The sequence below is a fragment of the Cicer arietinum genome, chromosome 8, assembly GCF_000331145.2.
Source record: "Cicer arietinum cultivar CDC Frontier isolate Library 1 chromosome 8, Cicar.CDCFrontier_v2.0, whole genome shotgun sequence".
Classification (NCBI taxonomy): Eukaryota; Viridiplantae; Streptophyta; class Magnoliopsida; order Fabales; family Fabaceae; genus Cicer; species Cicer arietinum.
The window spans coordinates 4184711-4201733 of record NC_021167.2 but is presented as its reverse complement, the minus strand read 5'-3'; the positions used below and the strand labels follow the sequence as shown (position 1 = coordinate 4201733).

General features: G+C 28.5%; 1 protein-coding gene across 1 annotated transcript; it reads left to right on the top strand.

Moving 5' to 3' along the window:
* The first annotated feature begins 1426 nt into the window (after positions 1 to 1426).
* LOC101493151 (uncharacterized) lies at positions 1427 to 7931 on the top strand. Its single transcript, XM_004511873.4, has 13 exons — positions 1427 to 1770; positions 2321 to 2359; positions 2444 to 2586; positions 2801 to 2876; positions 3889 to 4177; positions 4277 to 4386; positions 4517 to 4564; positions 4673 to 4882; positions 5149 to 5244; positions 6584 to 6720; positions 6829 to 6967; positions 7378 to 7536; positions 7617 to 7931. Exons 1-13 carry the CDS (start codon positions 1574 to 1576, stop codon positions 7639 to 7641), a joined length of 1668 nt encoding a protein of 555 aa, XP_004511930.1. The 5' UTR covers positions 1427 to 1573; the 3' UTR covers positions 7642 to 7931.
* Positions 7932 to 17023: the final 9092 nt, after the last annotated feature.

Here is a 17023-nt window from a genome sequence, read left to right as displayed (position 1 = left end):
ATACATTGAAATCTTATGATTTTAAGAATGAATACATTGATATATTATGATTAAAAGTAAAATACATAAAACATCTCTCAAATCATATATATATATATATATATATATATAAAAAAAAATATATATATATATATATATATATTCAAAATCAAAACTAATTCACTAATTCCCTCCCTTCAATGCCCTGAAACTCATAATTTTACTTAACATGCAAGATAAATAAATTAATGAATTCACTTTAATCAAACACTAAATTAAATAGAAACTCTAAACACACTCTATAGAGGTTTTAAGGGGATTCTATGTTATTTCTAATGTAGTAACGGATTATTGATCGCAAATCAAAGTTTGAAATTTACGTCTCACGAAGGAGAAGTGAAGGTTTTTCTCACCTTAGATGTTTGTGAGAAAAGTTGAAGCTCCATATTTCTCATTCGATATTTGTATGAAAAATTGAAACTCCATATTTTTTTTTTTTTCCTTCTTCTTCTTTTTCCTCTATCTTTGATTATGTCAGTGAGAGAGGCCGTGTGAAATATTAGCAAGTGAATTTTTTATTTGTTTCTGTTTTGAATTATGGTGAATATAGGTGCAATATAGAGAGTGAAAATAATTAATAGAAAAGAAGTCTAGTTATACTCATCTAAATGTTTACCTTGACACTTTAACTCAATCTTCTATAAATTCTATTTTTTTCCTAAACCAAATACTCAACCTAATCAATTAAATTATAATTAGATATAAATTCACTTATTTTAATTATTTTACATAATTAATTCAATATGATGTAATAACTAGAAATGCCAAGGATATTACGGGAATGATATGAGTACTTATTTAAAATAATAGAATTAATAATAATAATAAATAATAATAATAATAATAATAATAATAATAATAATAATAATAATAATATAGTCAGAGAAAATTAGGGTGTTACAAGAATTATTTAGATGCATTAATTATTTATATGTTATTAATTAAGTTACAAAAATAAAAATAAAAATTGAAGTTGAAAGTTAATTTTTTAGAGGATTTTATTGAAACTTTATAGATATTAATCATTTTGCATAATCGTATCATATGTCACGTTATTTAAAATATGTTACATAGTCATTTTTTAGTTATAAAAAGTTGGAATGAGATACTAAAAGTATCAAATTTTAAATTAGAAGAACCAATTTAGTGAATTGGTAAAAATAAGAGAACTAAAACTAAAATTAAACATATCACACCAATTTTTACCGAATATTATTATTATTTTAAAAAATAAGGGTAAAATAGGTACTTTAATTTAAAATGTAGTAGGAGTGTAGTAAAAAGGGGTATGTTGTAAAATTTTATAGGCAATATTGTTAGTTGGGCCTCAGGTAGGATAGAGCAGCAAGTCCAGGCCCAACAAAGAAATCGCTACGTTGAGGGCGAAAGAGAGGTGCTGCAAAAGAAGCAATAAGCACAAGAATCCATGATTCATCATCGGTTGGTGAAAAATCAAATCTTGTGGAACTGTTGGAATCAAAACTAGGGTTTTCAATTGCTTCGTGATTGCGACGAAGAAGAACAACAACAAAAGATGTGGCACGAGGCGAGAAGGTCGGAGAAGAAGGTTCACGATATGATGGACGCGGCTCGAAAACGTGCTCAGAGGCGAGCCGTTTACCTTGCAAAACGGCGCGGAGATCCCCAACAAGCAATTCAGGTCGTTGGATGTCGTTCTCGAGCCTATCGAGACGACGCACTTTATCAAGCAACCGAGGATCAGCAGGGCCTGTTAGTTTCCCATATCTGTTTCTTCTGCTTTTCAATTATTTATTTTAATTTCAATGAAAAATTATATGTGGAAATTCCGCGAAACGTTCTAATTATTATGTAGCGTTTCTCACGGAGTATGGAAAATTTTCGAAAGTTGCAAAATTGATTCTGTTAGTGTTCGGGATTAATGTTGTAATTTAAGGTCTTTTAGAGGTTCCATATTTCATATGAAGATAATTTGTTATTATTTTTCTATGTTGTTCATTTATGTTAGCTGTATTTGGTTCTATAAAAGAAGATTTGAAGTATTGTGCAAAATGCAAAGATAATGGTTTGTTGATGCTAATCATTTGTGTATTGTGTATCCGGATCATAATCATAATTTTAGTACAATTAAGGGTTCAGAGTAAGGAGAGTTAATCAGTATGCTTGTCTGGTAATGATAGAGTTATATTTATTTTTTCAATAATTTGTAAAGACATAAAATTTATCCTCTGAATTTTCGTTTGGCAAAACATATATTTTATTTAACTTTAATAGTTGATCTTGTAATTCATTTGTGTCTCAGGATACCTTGGAATGGGAAGCAGGATGTTTTGATTGACAGGTGTGCTGTTTTTCTACTGTTCCTGTGAATTCTTTTGTATATATATTTGATTTATAATTGAGTGCTAATCCTATGCGTTGACAGATTTGATGGGCGTGCTCTGCTAGATTTCATTAGGGATACTAGTTTTAGGCGTGTCCAGGAAAAGTCTGAAGAGGAAGAAGAATTAGAAGAGTTTGTTAATTTTGAGCGTTATCGGGATTTAATAAAGCATCGGCGTAGAGGATGTCGGTACTTTTTTATTTCTTGACGACGAGTTTGATTCTCATAATATGAACAGTTTGATTATTGTTGTCTTTTGTATGTCTTCTCTTTCGTCAACGTTGTTTTTTCCCGATAAAGCAATACAAAGGCAAAGGGTTCTAGAATTTTGTGGCCAATCTTATATCCAGGAGTTAATTTTAAAGCTGAATTTACGAACTAGGTTTTTAATGTTAACAGTTACTGATGAAGAGGCTTTACAACATGTAATTCAAGAGATGGAGGCCAAGGCTGCTGCTCCATTTGCTTCAGATAGGTTGGGAGATTCTTTCTATTCATATTTAACTAATTTTTTCATGTCATATCTGAGCAAAACATAAGCATTGATGTATCCATATATCTGCATATGCCTGGTTTGGAAAAATAAACTAGTAAATAACTGTTGGTTTTGGGTCTGTTTTTTGTTTTTATTGCAAATAATCAGATGGTTAAGTAACAATATTGTGCTTCCAAGAACTACTGTTTATATTATGAGTCATTATTTCAATGATTGTTAAACTCTTGAGTTAACATAGAATTGTATGAGTATATAACTCCAGATCTCAAAATTGAGTTATGATGCTTACAAAATGGTTTTTATTTAAACTTGGGTAAAGTGACATAGACTTGCCTAAAATTGCGAGTTTGAGGGGGCATTAGAAGTCTACAACTTAATGGTTAATTTTCCTTTATATGCCCGAAAGACAGTAGTTCAATGTTTTTCAAAAATCTGAAAATGCAACTGTTGAAGGACAAGGCTCCATAATGTACAAATCATTATCCTCAAAGTGGTAACACTCAACTCCAAATATGCATGTAGCATCCCTACATGAATGCTTCTTCTCCATTGCTCCCACTATAAACTAATTCATGAACCATAGAACATGAGCAATTTTGTTGTTGTATATGCTATGAATGTAACATGCCAATGAGGCGAATGAAGCCAGCTTTGATGAGCTAAAATCTAACTCTTCAAAGTGGAATCCAACTCCAATGAGAACTCAGTCCCACCCATCTTTCTCTCTTAAGACATTTTAGTGTCTGGACTTAGTGATTTGTCAATTTGTCCTTCAATTGTGAATTTGTTATGCTCTGTTTGTGTGCTTAATTGTGAACCTATCTTCTGATTTATGAATTTTTCTATCGATTCTTGTTGTCTGGACTGGTCTGTAGATATATTATCTGCAGCGTTATATGATGTGTTGTTTGTACACTTTGTGAAAGATAGACTTCTTTTTTAAAATAAAAAATGATTAACTTATTTTGTTTGTTTTCATGTACATTTGTAGATCTAATTTATCACAGCCTGCTGCAAGCAAAGGATCTTACTCACAGGTTGGGTTTTCTTATGAAGCAAATGGCAAAGAAGAATCCCAGATTTCAGATGACGATGATGAGGAAGATGAAGAAGAAGAGGATGATGAGGAATTTAACAGTGATGATAGCAATGATGAAGGAATGGAGGTAATTGCAAAAGAATATGGGGTCAAAAGGTATGGTTGGCTTGTTTACATGGATAAGAAAGCCAAGGAGGAACAAAAAAGACAAAAGGAGATAATCAAAGGTGATCCTGCAATTGTAAGTGGAAATGTTCATATTAAGAATGGATACTATTTTGACTGTTATTTAGAGAATACCGTGTAGACGTTTTTGAATTATATGTTATAAATTTTATAGAAGAAACTCAGTCGCAAGGAAAGAAGGAAGGCTTCTCAGATTGAAAGGGAGAGAGAACGAGAAGCTACACGGATTTCTGGAACTCGTGTCCTACATCACGACCCCTACCGGTAGAAAATATTGATATTTTTCTACTTCAGATTGAGTGAAGAATATATGAAACTGTGCTCCCACTGACAAATGGATAGTGGATTATTTTTGCATATTAGTCTTAATGATGCACTCAATATATACATGCAGGGAATCAAGGCAAAGTCCTACTTACGAAGCTTATTCTCGTTCTAGAAGGTATACCATCAGGGTTCCTGCTTTAGGTCTCTGGAGGGTGTTATGTACACATTCATTTTCCATGTTACTCATCCATCTCACAAAGGATTTTTTTTTTGTAATTTACAGATCAAGATCCAGATCACGGTCCTATTCTCCGTCCTATGCAAGGCGTTATTCACGGAGCAGTCATTCTGATGATATTCTCCGAGGCAAACCAAGGACTGCTAAAATAGAATACATAACTGAATTTGGGGGCTCTGGAGAAGCAGATGGACCCAGACGCGAAGGATTTTCTCCACCGCGATCTCCTACATCTCAAGTTGATGTGTTAAACCGGTCGGAGCACTGGACCTTTAATTCTTGCCAAGATAGATTGGACAGTCTTTTCTCTGTGCAGCATATCACCCATATTGTTGCCTGAGGCAATTTTTTTTGGTTTAGAATAGATCAGGACTAGGAGTGTCAGGGTAACTGCCAAGAGGAAGATGGAGGAGGCTTCCTGTTTGAAGTTCATTGTTCCCTGAAATGAATTTTGCATAATTATCTGTAGTTGCATGGAAATATTACTAATATTTTTATCTGATACCTCTACTGTCTTGCAGGTCATCATCTGGTTGCATACTCGAGGCATTGCATGTCGATCCTGCATCTGGTGTATCTATTGATAAGAGCGCTAAAGTCTTGAAGCAATCCGTAAGGTATACCATCATACCATCACCCCAACAGTAGAGCTGTCAATTAAGCCACAGAGTTCAAAGTCCCTCTTAAAAATCCTCCTACTAAAGTCCTTTAACATTAGACCCCTTATTGAGATTATTTTTTATGGGCCTAAGTGAGGAGGGGGCTCATGCGCCAAATGTTTTGTCAATTGAGATTTTTTTCTTGAAAAATTTCTGAAATTTATTTTTACTCAGAAAAATATCGAGAAAAAAATTTCTCGAAAAATTTTCATAAAAAAATCAAAATTTTGTTTTCCTGGAATAACATCGAAATTTTATTTTCTTGAAAAATTTGCTAAAATCTTTTTCTCCCCAAAATCGATTTTTTTTTTCTCACAAGTATTGAAAAAAATTTTAAATAATTTTTTAACGGAAAAAATCAACATTTTGAGAAAAAAACTGAAAAACTTATTTCTTGGAAAAAAATCAAAACTTGTCATAAAAATTTCAAATTTTTTTTGAAAAGAAATCGAAAAATTAAATTTGAAAAAGTAGGGCCATAGGTCCCACTTAGCCCACATAATTTTAGGGGATTTTTAGCTTTCGGGCTTCCTTTATTGGGTCTTTTTCACTATAAATTTTTTTGGCTCCTCCAACATATAGGTCCCGGATCCAATAATTAGTGGGCTTGTAAAATTAACACTTACCGAACTGTGTATTTGAATGGAGTTTTTATTGTATGGTTTTTGTGGTACCTTCTGTTAGAAACCATAATAGAACTACATATTGTTTTGGAAAAATCTTCATTGAATTCTGAAATATGTATACAAGGTGTCTAAAAGTGATTCAGCAAATCCATACACATCAATACCCAGGGCCAGGCTCCTGCAAAGGAAGTGTTTTTGTTTCCACTAAACAATCAACGAATCCTCCAATGCGATGAGTCAAGGTTCCTGATAAATGGTGTCCTTTGCCAATGCTAGAAAATAAGTGAAAACAGCCTCAGAAAAATTAGCCAAAAGTATAATATAACAGAATAACAACCTTTAAAAGGACAAACATAATAATTGTAACAAACATAATTTACTAGCTGACCCCCCTGGCTGGCATGTCCATAGCTGGTTTATTCGTCTACTCTATATTCTCATATTTGCTCATGTACACAATACACTCTCCAAATTTGGGGTTTAGTATTCTGAGTCAACGGTCTAACACCATATACTCTGTTGACCCTTAAATTTTGCATCAATATCCATTCTATATTCATCCAACAGTCACTATTACTGCCAGACTTTCTTTTGTTATTACAAAAGGGCATTTATGTGAATATTTTTTTATTTACTTATTTCTCTGCTTGTTGCTATTCTCTTTTCCACAGCACATCTTCAGGTTCAGCATTAGCCAAGTTAAAGGCAAGTGGTTCTGGAGGGCTCTTAAAACCTCAACAAGGGGAGAAGAAAGAAACTCCTCAAGAGAGACTCAAAAGGATCATGAACAAGCAACTAAATAAACAAAGTATGACTGTTGGAATATTTTTTTTCAACCACAACAAATATACTTCAACATTTTATGAATTCTATATCAGTTCCCGATATTTATATTTCTTACCATTTTCCTGTGCAGTTAAAAAAGATACTGCTGCAGAACTAGCCAAGAAAAGAGAACAAGAGCGACAGAGGCAGGAAAAGCTTGCTGAGACTAGTCGATTGAGTAGGTATAGACATCGCAGCCGCAGCAGGAGTTACAGTCGTTCTCCACCAAGGTATTTAATCACACATCACACATGCTAAACGTTTTAGCAAACCTAATGTATTCATAAGATAAAGATCAGAAACCTTTGGTTTAATGGAGTGATTCATCATACTAAACTAGTCATTACGACCAAATTTGTCTCAAGTTGAGTATTTGCCTGGTCCTACCTGAGGAAATCCAATGTTTGTCTTTACCAATTTATATTAGATAACTAGGCAACGTATTGCCTCAGGTTGAGGGGGAATATGGTGATGTGATTCTTAACTTTTAGGTGTGAATTGTTTATGCACTTGAAACTTCTCAACAGTGGTAAACAGTGATTGGTTCAGAGTTCATAAAACTGTGCTATTTTTGCAAATAGAGCCTTGCTTTGTTTTTCCCTCTGGTTAATTATTTTTGAAATTGTATGATTAACTGCAGAAGACACAGACGTAGTAGAAGTCCAAGTAGAAGCAGGGGTTCAAGAAGATATTACTCTCGTTCTCGCTCTCGCTCACGATCTCCTCGCACCAATTCTCGGTCCCCTTCTCGCAACCGTTCGCAGTCCCATTCACGCTCTCCTTATTCTCGTTCTCCCAGGTAAAATTGTGTTGGTTTTCATTTCCTGTGCCTCAGGTTTGTGCCTCATCATATACTGATTCATAAAGTTGATATTTCAGGATAAGAAACCGTTCAAGGCACTGATGATGAAACGTTGTATGCTGGAAAGTTTATGTGCAATTTGTTTATATTGATATATGGATTTTATTGCTCCCAAGTGGTTTAGAGGAAAACCTGTGTTAGTGTTGAAGTTTCTGTAGGCAATCTTTTTGATCATGTCATTTTAGTATTTGCTGTTGTATATTTCACATTTACGGATTGCGAGTCATTTGATGTCTCCAAAGTTCCGATTAGGTACATGTTTGTCATGTATGAAAACATAAAATTTGTAACTTATGTTCCTTTAAATTGTAGTCTTTCCTTATTATTTTGCCTTTGAACAAGTGTTACATTTGTTTATAATGGATTAACTACATAATCTTCGTTAACAATGTGCCAGAAAAAACAGATTCGTTCTTTTCCTGGGTGTAATTGTCCTTAGCAATCTAACAAAAGATCACCTGCATTAATACAAGTTTTTATTATATTATTGGGGATTGGGTCGTCAGAATGCTTTTTGGTACAAGTGTTTGAATATTTGTTAAAGTTACTAAGTTCCTAAAGAACAATAAAACTCTTATGCCACTTTTGAGACAGGATGGATTTTGATGATAAAGAAAATAAAATCTGAAACTTTTAATTTCATTAATACTAGCATGGTGTAAAGATAACCAATCCGCTGAGCTCAAATAGTTAATTATTAATGAAACTAAATTTAGACCTAGTCGTTTGAGTAGTACCTGAATTCGATCTGGCTGAACTAGCTGGAACAATTATTATTTTCGGTTTTTGCACAGGCAAAAGAAAAGCTGGAACAATTATTAACTATGTTTTTATTTTTGTCTCTATCAAACTTCAAATTACACAGACCCCTTTAATACATTTAAGCCAGTAAAAAATTAATTACCAACACAGATTAAGCCTTTTAAAATTATTACCTACCTTACTGTCCATTACTGATAGTTTGATACCAGTATCACCAATAGTGGGTCGTATTAACTCTGAAAATAAGTAATGGTGCATATTCTATAAATCAGTTAGTTTTCAGAATATTTTTGTTTACAGTCTATGATTGGAATAATATTTGTAGTAATCTAGTCTTCGAAAAACTGAGTTGGATTAAAATATGTTATTCACCAAAAAAAGTGGGCAATTATTTCGTCTCCCCCTTGTGGGCCATGGTAAGTTGATTGGTTTGATTTTGATGATGACAATAATAAAATATTGTGTGGGTTTATTTTTGTGGTTGCAAAAAATAATTTTAAATTAATTAAAAGTGCATTTTTTTAAGATAAATTAAAAGTGTGTTAAAATATAAAGTAAGTTTTATTTAAAAACATTAATTTACAAAATAAATTGAGCAATAAATTTTAATTTAAAAAATTATATTTTAATTTTAATTTAAAATTATAAATTATAAATTTTAATTTTAATTTTAAAATGAAAATTAATTCTACTCAACAACGTATCTAAACATGGTAAATGAATTTTACACCTCTATAACAAATTTCTACTTCCTAAAAGTGAAAGAAAAAAAATGCTATATTGCTTTGTATCTATATCTGATGCAAACCAATTGCACATTAAATAAGTGGGTGCTTTATGTCATTGTCCAGAAACTTAGTTGTAATCCCAATTGAATCCGGATGTTCATAGCCATCCAAACAAATTTTGACCAAATTACATATGATATTTGATTATTAATTTGAATGAAGTTGATTGCAAGTGAAAGATAAGTGAAGATTGCAGTAGGCCGAAAGCAATGGAACATGGGATTATAACGTCCAAAAACTATGAAGTTTTGTCCGATTCCACATTTAACCCTCTAATAGAATAGATAAAAAAAAAATTATACAAAAAAAGAATAGATAAAAAAAGAAATCAGAATAAAGAACTTAGCTCAGTGGTAAAATAATTTAGTCTACAAAAAATAATCAAAGAATTGATATTTTAACTATATTTTAAATGTGCATAGGTTAGTATAATTAATAATTTATTTATTAACAATTTATATTATTTATTTTATTTTTTAAAAGTGAATTGTCTATGTTATACGTATTTAATCTTACATTAAAATACTCATTTAAGATGCATTTTTTGTTTTTGTTTTTAATGTGTCTAAAAGTAAATGGGAAAAATATAAAATTCACTATAAAAAGAGATATGATTTAAAAATAACTTATAAAGATTAGACACTTTTAATTTATAAATTAATATAAATTAATTTTATAAAGATGAATTATACTCAATTTAAAATAAGTAATATCAGAATTCATTTAGTTACTTACAATATTATCTATGCATAATTTATTGTTAAGTTGGTGAAATCCATTGACGTCAGAAAAATTAAATTTAAATTAAACCTACTTTTGTCATTCTATTTTTGGTTCGAGCTACCACTATATATATTGAAGAAATAAAATTTAAATCCCACGTAAAATAAAGGATTTAAAAAAATAGAAGGAATTTTTGTTGTCGATGTTAATTGATAAACATTTAAATTTCATATAAAATAAAATAAAATCTGATGAGATGTTAAAAAAGATATATATTATATTTTATAAGTAAATTTATAAAGATAAATATGATTCAACAATATAAATATATAATGTAGTATAAAATCTATCAATTCGAATCATTTACCATTTATATTCATATAACAAGTTGAATATTATTGGAATAAGGGGGGGTGTATTAGAAAGAAAAAACTCAAATTTCACAGAGAATAAAGATAATATCTAACATAAGTTTATAAAGAGAAATATCATTTATCTTTCAAGTCAATGTAGGACGAGTAGGGATGTCGTTTGGTATAAACATAACCATATATGTGTGTATATATATAATAATAATAATAATAATAATAATAATAATAATAATAATAATAATAATAATAATCCTTTACTTGTCTTATTGAATAAAAATAAAAATACAAAATATTTCTTGCGGTCTCTTAATTAAATTTTAAGTAACAATTAAGTTTTTTTATTTATTTTATTTTTTTCTGATTTGATCATTTACATCTTATAATGTCAACAATGATATCCCATTTTAAAGAAATCTAGAAAATTCATCAGCATCTTCAAAGAAGAACCCATAAAATTCATTATTAATTTCAAGAAAATTAATATATTCATAATTCAAATATTCAAATCAACTGATATCTTCATCTTCATCTCCAACAACAACAACAACATCAAATACCTTAAATAAAAAACTCACACTTATTATTTGATCCATAAATCTCCAATAAAATATATCTTATTATTCTTTCTATCATTCACTAACATCAAATGTGAGTTTTTTATTTGATGGATTTGGTGTTGTTGTTTTTATTGAAGAGAAAAATATGAATTTATTTGAAGATTTGAATTATGAGTTTAATGAAAATCTATATTTTATTGAAGATAATAATTAATTTTATGAATTTTGTTTGAAGATGATGATGAATTTCACAAGTTTATGTAAAAAAAAAGACTACATTGTTGATATTTTAAGACACAATAGATAAAATAGTTACTTAAAATTAAGTAAATGATCAATTAGAGAGGAAAAAAAATGACTGAATTATTATCTGAAATTAAATTAAATGATCAGGATAAGTGTTTTGCGCCTATACCCACCCTAGATCCTTATAAGTATCCATAGATGTCATGAATACGCTTTAAAAATTATATTTTTATGTAAATAAATAAAAAATAATAATTTACGTAGTATTTATTCATTTATTTAATTTACTATCGATACATAAATATGTGTGTAAATATATAATTACTTTCGCATATATATCTTTTAACCAATAAATATTTAAAATATATATTTATTTTATTTATAAGTATTAATTTAATTGTTTCTTCTATCTATTGCAGAAATTAGTGAGAGCACAAATTTTGTCACCCCTAAAGACAAGTTGAGATTTTAGACCTCTATTATACAAATTGATCAATTCTATTAACCTCTTAACATATAGGGGAGGTAACGAGGTGGGACAAGTTAATTTTTTTTCTTTAGTTATTTTTGTATGGTTATTAACCTATTTTCTAACACAAAGATCAGACTCAATAAATTTAGAGTTTTATTATTTATGTTTTTTTTTATATTTACTCTGAATTTCTAAATTGAATAAATTCTAATAATTCGAAGTTATGGCAAAAGATAAACAAAATCAAAACAAATATAATTTCAATTAAAATTTGAATATATATGAATTATTCTGAATAATTCATTATTAATAAAAGTTAATTAATGATCACTTTCCTATTACTTAGTCAAATTATAGGTTGTGTAATGATTGACTGATTATGTTAATTTTTAATTGAGGTTTTTTAGTGTTATTTCTTTGCTATTGATGAGTTAATCCATCGACTCGTGTCTAACTCGTCAAGCAGCAAACGGGGTGCATTGATTGGCTTTGAAACCTATCTCATCTCAATGAAGAAGAGAGTGGTCTTAACTCTTTCTTATAATAGTTTATAATTGACAATAACTATAAGGTAAATATTTCACGCAAGCTCCTTAACTCTAACACACAAACAATCCCTTTTGTGGCCTCAATTTGAAGCTGTCATTTTTAGCATTAAAAAGACAAGTGGGGATGTTTCTACCTCTAAAAGATACTTATTTATATATGGAAAATACCAATAATTTACCGAAAGCTATGTATGGGGTGTATAATTAGTTTGCAAATTGCTATAGCTATATGCTTCTTTTGGTGACCTTATATAATATATAATATATAATAATATCTTTTGCATCTCTTTGAGCATTTCTTGAACCACAAGGGATTTTTCTAGTATCTCATAGGCCATCAAGCTCACGTCTAAAATTACACTTTATTCCTTCCTTTTTTTCACACAGCACGCGTCTTCCCTATTGAAAGTCATCGATGCTCATATTCATATTCATTGATACCTTCCTATTATATTATAGCTTTTAACATTCTATTCTTACTTCACTTGATTCCATCTCCACTTTACTTTGAGTGACAACATGCACTCAATATAAAACAATATCTTTTCCTTTCACACGAGGGGTCAACAATCTTATATAACATTCAAATATAGTCTATAGTTACTAATTTATACTATGTTAAACTTCAACAGCTAGCTAGCTATATATGTAGCTTCAATTAATGTCCAATTAGGTAATATATAATCAATTCCCTATCTCCAACTAGATAGCTAAGCTAACATTCTCTTTGGACAAGGAAAAAGTCTTAATTAAAAATGTTTCTTAGATACTCATTAAAAAAAAATGGATTTATACCTATATATCACCCTCAATCAAATTGACAAAATTAAATAATTAAACTATTAATAAATTATTATAAACTTTTTTATGCTCTTTTGAAAATATTAATTTTACAAAATTTTGTAATTATTGTTTATCTTTCTTCTTAGATTATTATAGTAGTTAATATTTTGATGTTTACAATATTTCTTTTTATAAATAAGCGTTATGTTTTTGTGGCATAAACTTTGAATAATTTTTTAAAGTAGTTTAAATCTGTAAAATTTATAAAACTTAATCATAAGAATGATTATATGAATAATATTAATAATACTGTAGTTTAATAAATTGATATCTATATATATATATTTAACACACTTAGGTATATACTTAACAAATTTAAAAGGTAGTATGATGTTCACATTTTAAAATTCCCATTTGAGGAATTGTATCTTTATGCTTTTATTAATTAATCAATTTATTTTTTCTATCGCCCCACTAGTAATGATTAAGCCTTTTTCTGGGCTATATGTAACATATAGTTAAAGGCTGAAGAAAATAATCACAATCGACTAAATATAATATCTCTAAAAGACTTTTAATCAACTGTAGCTTGACCCACTTGGTTAAAATAAACTAGGCTCATAGTTATTGTAATTATATATTATTATTACTATTATTATTAAGTGAAGCACATGGCGTGATATACCTTTTCTTGGACAGCTTAAATTAATGTATTTCTTATGTCCAGTCAATATATATATTGTCGAAGACATTGAAAGTAGGTAAAGGTTCTAACTCTTTATAAATATTTTCTCTTACATATGCACTCACATATGATATCTCAACTATTAAATATCACATGCTTGTACTCTAAAGCTAAAGCTAATAAATATATTACGCTGCATTAGTATATGACCAATACAAACTGAAATTTCAATGCTTTATCTGTTTTGAGAAAGAGAGTACTCTCAATTATTTGTTGTGTTTCGAACCCTTTTGTTTCAAACATGACCTTACTTTTTCTTCTTTCTTAATATTAATGCACATTCAATCATTCTTGCGTCATTTTTCCTTTAGGCATATAAGAGACCCTGCTTTGATACATTTGATTAAATAATTAAAACCTAAATTAGTCTTTATTCATGTATAGGAACAAAATATTGAGTATCGAAGATGATGAATTAAATTATGAAAAACTTGAAATATGCACAACCAATATATATAAACTAGTTTTACACATAAGTTCAATAAGATTTCAGTAGTTTAATGGTATATTTAAATTGCGACTACAAAATGGAGAAAAACTTAAGAGTATCGTCGGATTGGAGATTGATATATATTTTCATATATTAGATCAGTTTGTACAATTTAAAAAAATAAATTGTTCATCCTTTTGTTTCTAACTTGTTTAAAAATGAATTTTAAAAATAAAACTTCAAATAAAATTTAGTTTAAATAGTTTTTCATACTTTTTTTTGTGAACAATGAAATTTTTTTAAAAAAATAATAAAAATGTGAAATCATTTTAGTCTCTGTAATTTTATTTATTTATTTATACTATTGCAAATTCTAACAAATTTTAAAAAATTTGTGATTTGAAGATGAGAAAATTAAGGTTAAATATGAAGGTTCTTGAGTTTTTATTAATTTTTTTTGGATTGAAGACGAAAGCTATTGAGCTTTTATTATTTAATTGGTTAATTAATTTTAAGTTTTTAATTAAATAATTAAATGAGTTAATAATATGAATTTTAATTTTAAATATTGTGTTGTCAAAAATAATTACACAAACATCATGTGTCATTTGATCTAAAATTAGTCATGTCACTATTTTTTACTAAAAAAAATTTATAAAAGATTTTTTTTTAAATTTGTTAGAACTTGTAAGAGTATAAATCAAATAAAAAAATTATAAAGACTAAAATAAAAACAAAACATATTTATAACGATAAAAAGTATATTTAAACTAATATTTTTTATTATGTTAAAATTTTTAATAACAAATATCTAAATCGTTGAATGCTAAAATTATTATTTTTAATCTGAAACAAATGAGTCTGAAATAATATATATTATTTTTAATAAGTTATTATAAAAAATATTTTTAAAAGTATAAAATTAAAATTTATATAATTTATTTTTTAAATCTATAGCAAATATGTCCATTAATTAAACTCGAAAATTGTTTTGGACACCGCACTCCAACCAACCACATTACACTCAACTACCAAAAGGGATAAGTTCTTCCCTCAAAAGATTTTAGAGACACGTTAATTAATTATGAGTTCTTTTTCCATCATATATATTAGAAAAATGTTCGTTTTTAATTAAAAAGAGTCTCGTATTTTTTTTTCCTATCTTGACTTTCTTTCACTTTTTGATATGACACCTATCTAAGTTTGACTAGTGGGGGCTATATATTGATCTTAATCATCACTTTATTAATGTCCAATAAACGGTTGATACTGCTCCCTTTAAAAGAACAGTTAAGTACAAGCGTTATTTTTCTACTCCTTGATAAAAACTCAACCATATATAGTGGCATATGACCTAAAACTAATGTTCACACTTGGGGCTACCAACATCAAAATGTTCACAAGTGCTTGTATATATGCCACCATGTCCATGTGCATGCATCCAATGCTGCAAAGAGACGTTAAGAAAATAACAAAAGTATGCTATCAAAAAATGAAAAATAACAAAAGGAAAATATCAAGTGCCGACTTTCTTAGCATGTATTCTCCTCGAATGATATATAAGTAAACGCTTTAGTAAAAATGTTATGTATTTAGTTAAAAATTTAATTTAAATATATAATTTTTTTAATTATATATTATTTTTACTTATATTTCATTTTAGAAAGAGTAAGTGGTTAAATAATTTTCTATCAACTTTCAAATTATTTTATAAAATTCCTCTAATTTTGGATACTATTTGGACAAATCTACTCGTTAGAAACAATTCAATATAAAGTTTGATAACAATTCAATTTTAGAAAACTTATCAATACTAATTTTGTGAATAGTTTTTTTTATATAATTTGTGACTGCTTTTTATTGATATATCAAGTTAAAAAATGAACTAACAAATTACATGATGACGTGATAAAGCATATGTTCATTAAAATTTATAATATAAAATTTGAATAAAAATATAAAACCTAATAAAATAAGGTTTTTCAAAAGATATACGTCGTCAATTATTTACTTGACAACTCATTACTCAACGCCATACATCAACAAAATAAATTCAAATTTCAACGGTGAAGATTTTTGATTTTTGAAAATTTGAAAACTACAAACATATTTTTGGTAACTTGACAATTCATTATTCAACACAAAATTTCAACAAAAATAAAATTGAAAATAAGTGGCTTGAAATTTAAAAAATTACAAGTATTGTATTTTTACATTTAAAAATTAAAAATATTATTTTGACAGAAAAAAACCCTTTTTGAAAAAGGATGAGAGAACGATTGATATTATTAAAAATAAATAAATATAATTTTTTTTTGCAAGTGTCCAATTTACTTTAAAATATTTTTTATCTTGGACCTAAATAAAGAAGAGAGAAGTAGTACCGATTTTGGGACTCATAAAACTTTATTTTATTTTATTAGTGGTTTTTTAATTTTATTCAAGGGGCTTATTTATTAGCCTTTGGAAAGTTTGGAGATAAAAAAAAAGAAAAAGTGTAGGCCCACGTGAGTGCACCAACCTTTTCATGTATAGACGTGACCGCGTGATAGTTATGGATTGTGGTTGAGTTTGAGGTTACCTAACCTCCAAATCCAAATATGTACTATTGATTGGGGAGAGATACATCAAATTAATGGAGATGCATGCCAATACTCAAGAGGCTGAGCGATGCTAACTTCTCACTATTGCTTTTTTGTAGGTTGAGTTATGGAAAACGGTGACACCTTTAGCAGCCAGCTCGTGAAGGTAACACTAATTAATTAAGACTTTTTGTTTATAATAGTTCATAATATCACATCACATGCTTCGTTATTTATTTTTTTTTAATGACAAAAATTTAAGATGGAGATATGAGGCCTCAATAAAAAAATAGTGAGAATCTTAAAATTTTAAAACTCAAGAATACTTACACTTATAAAAAGATTTTAAAATTTGTTTCATTCTCATTCAATTATACTAATGAGATTCAAATTTTAGGTGTAGACAAAGTATAAAAT

Coding starts and splice junctions, on each gene's coding strand:
- LOC101493151 (XM_004511873.4), top strand. CDS start 1,574: ATGTGGCACGAGGCGAGAAGGTCGGAGAAGAAGGTTCACGATATGATG. Junction 4,883..5,148: donor CAAGTTGATGTGTTAAACCG/GTCGGAGCACTG, acceptor ACTGTCTTGCAG/GTCATCATCTGGTTGCATAC. Junction 6,968..7,377: donor TACAGTCGTTCTCCACCAAG/GTATTTAATCAC, acceptor GATTAACTGCAG/AAGACACAGACGTAGTAGAA.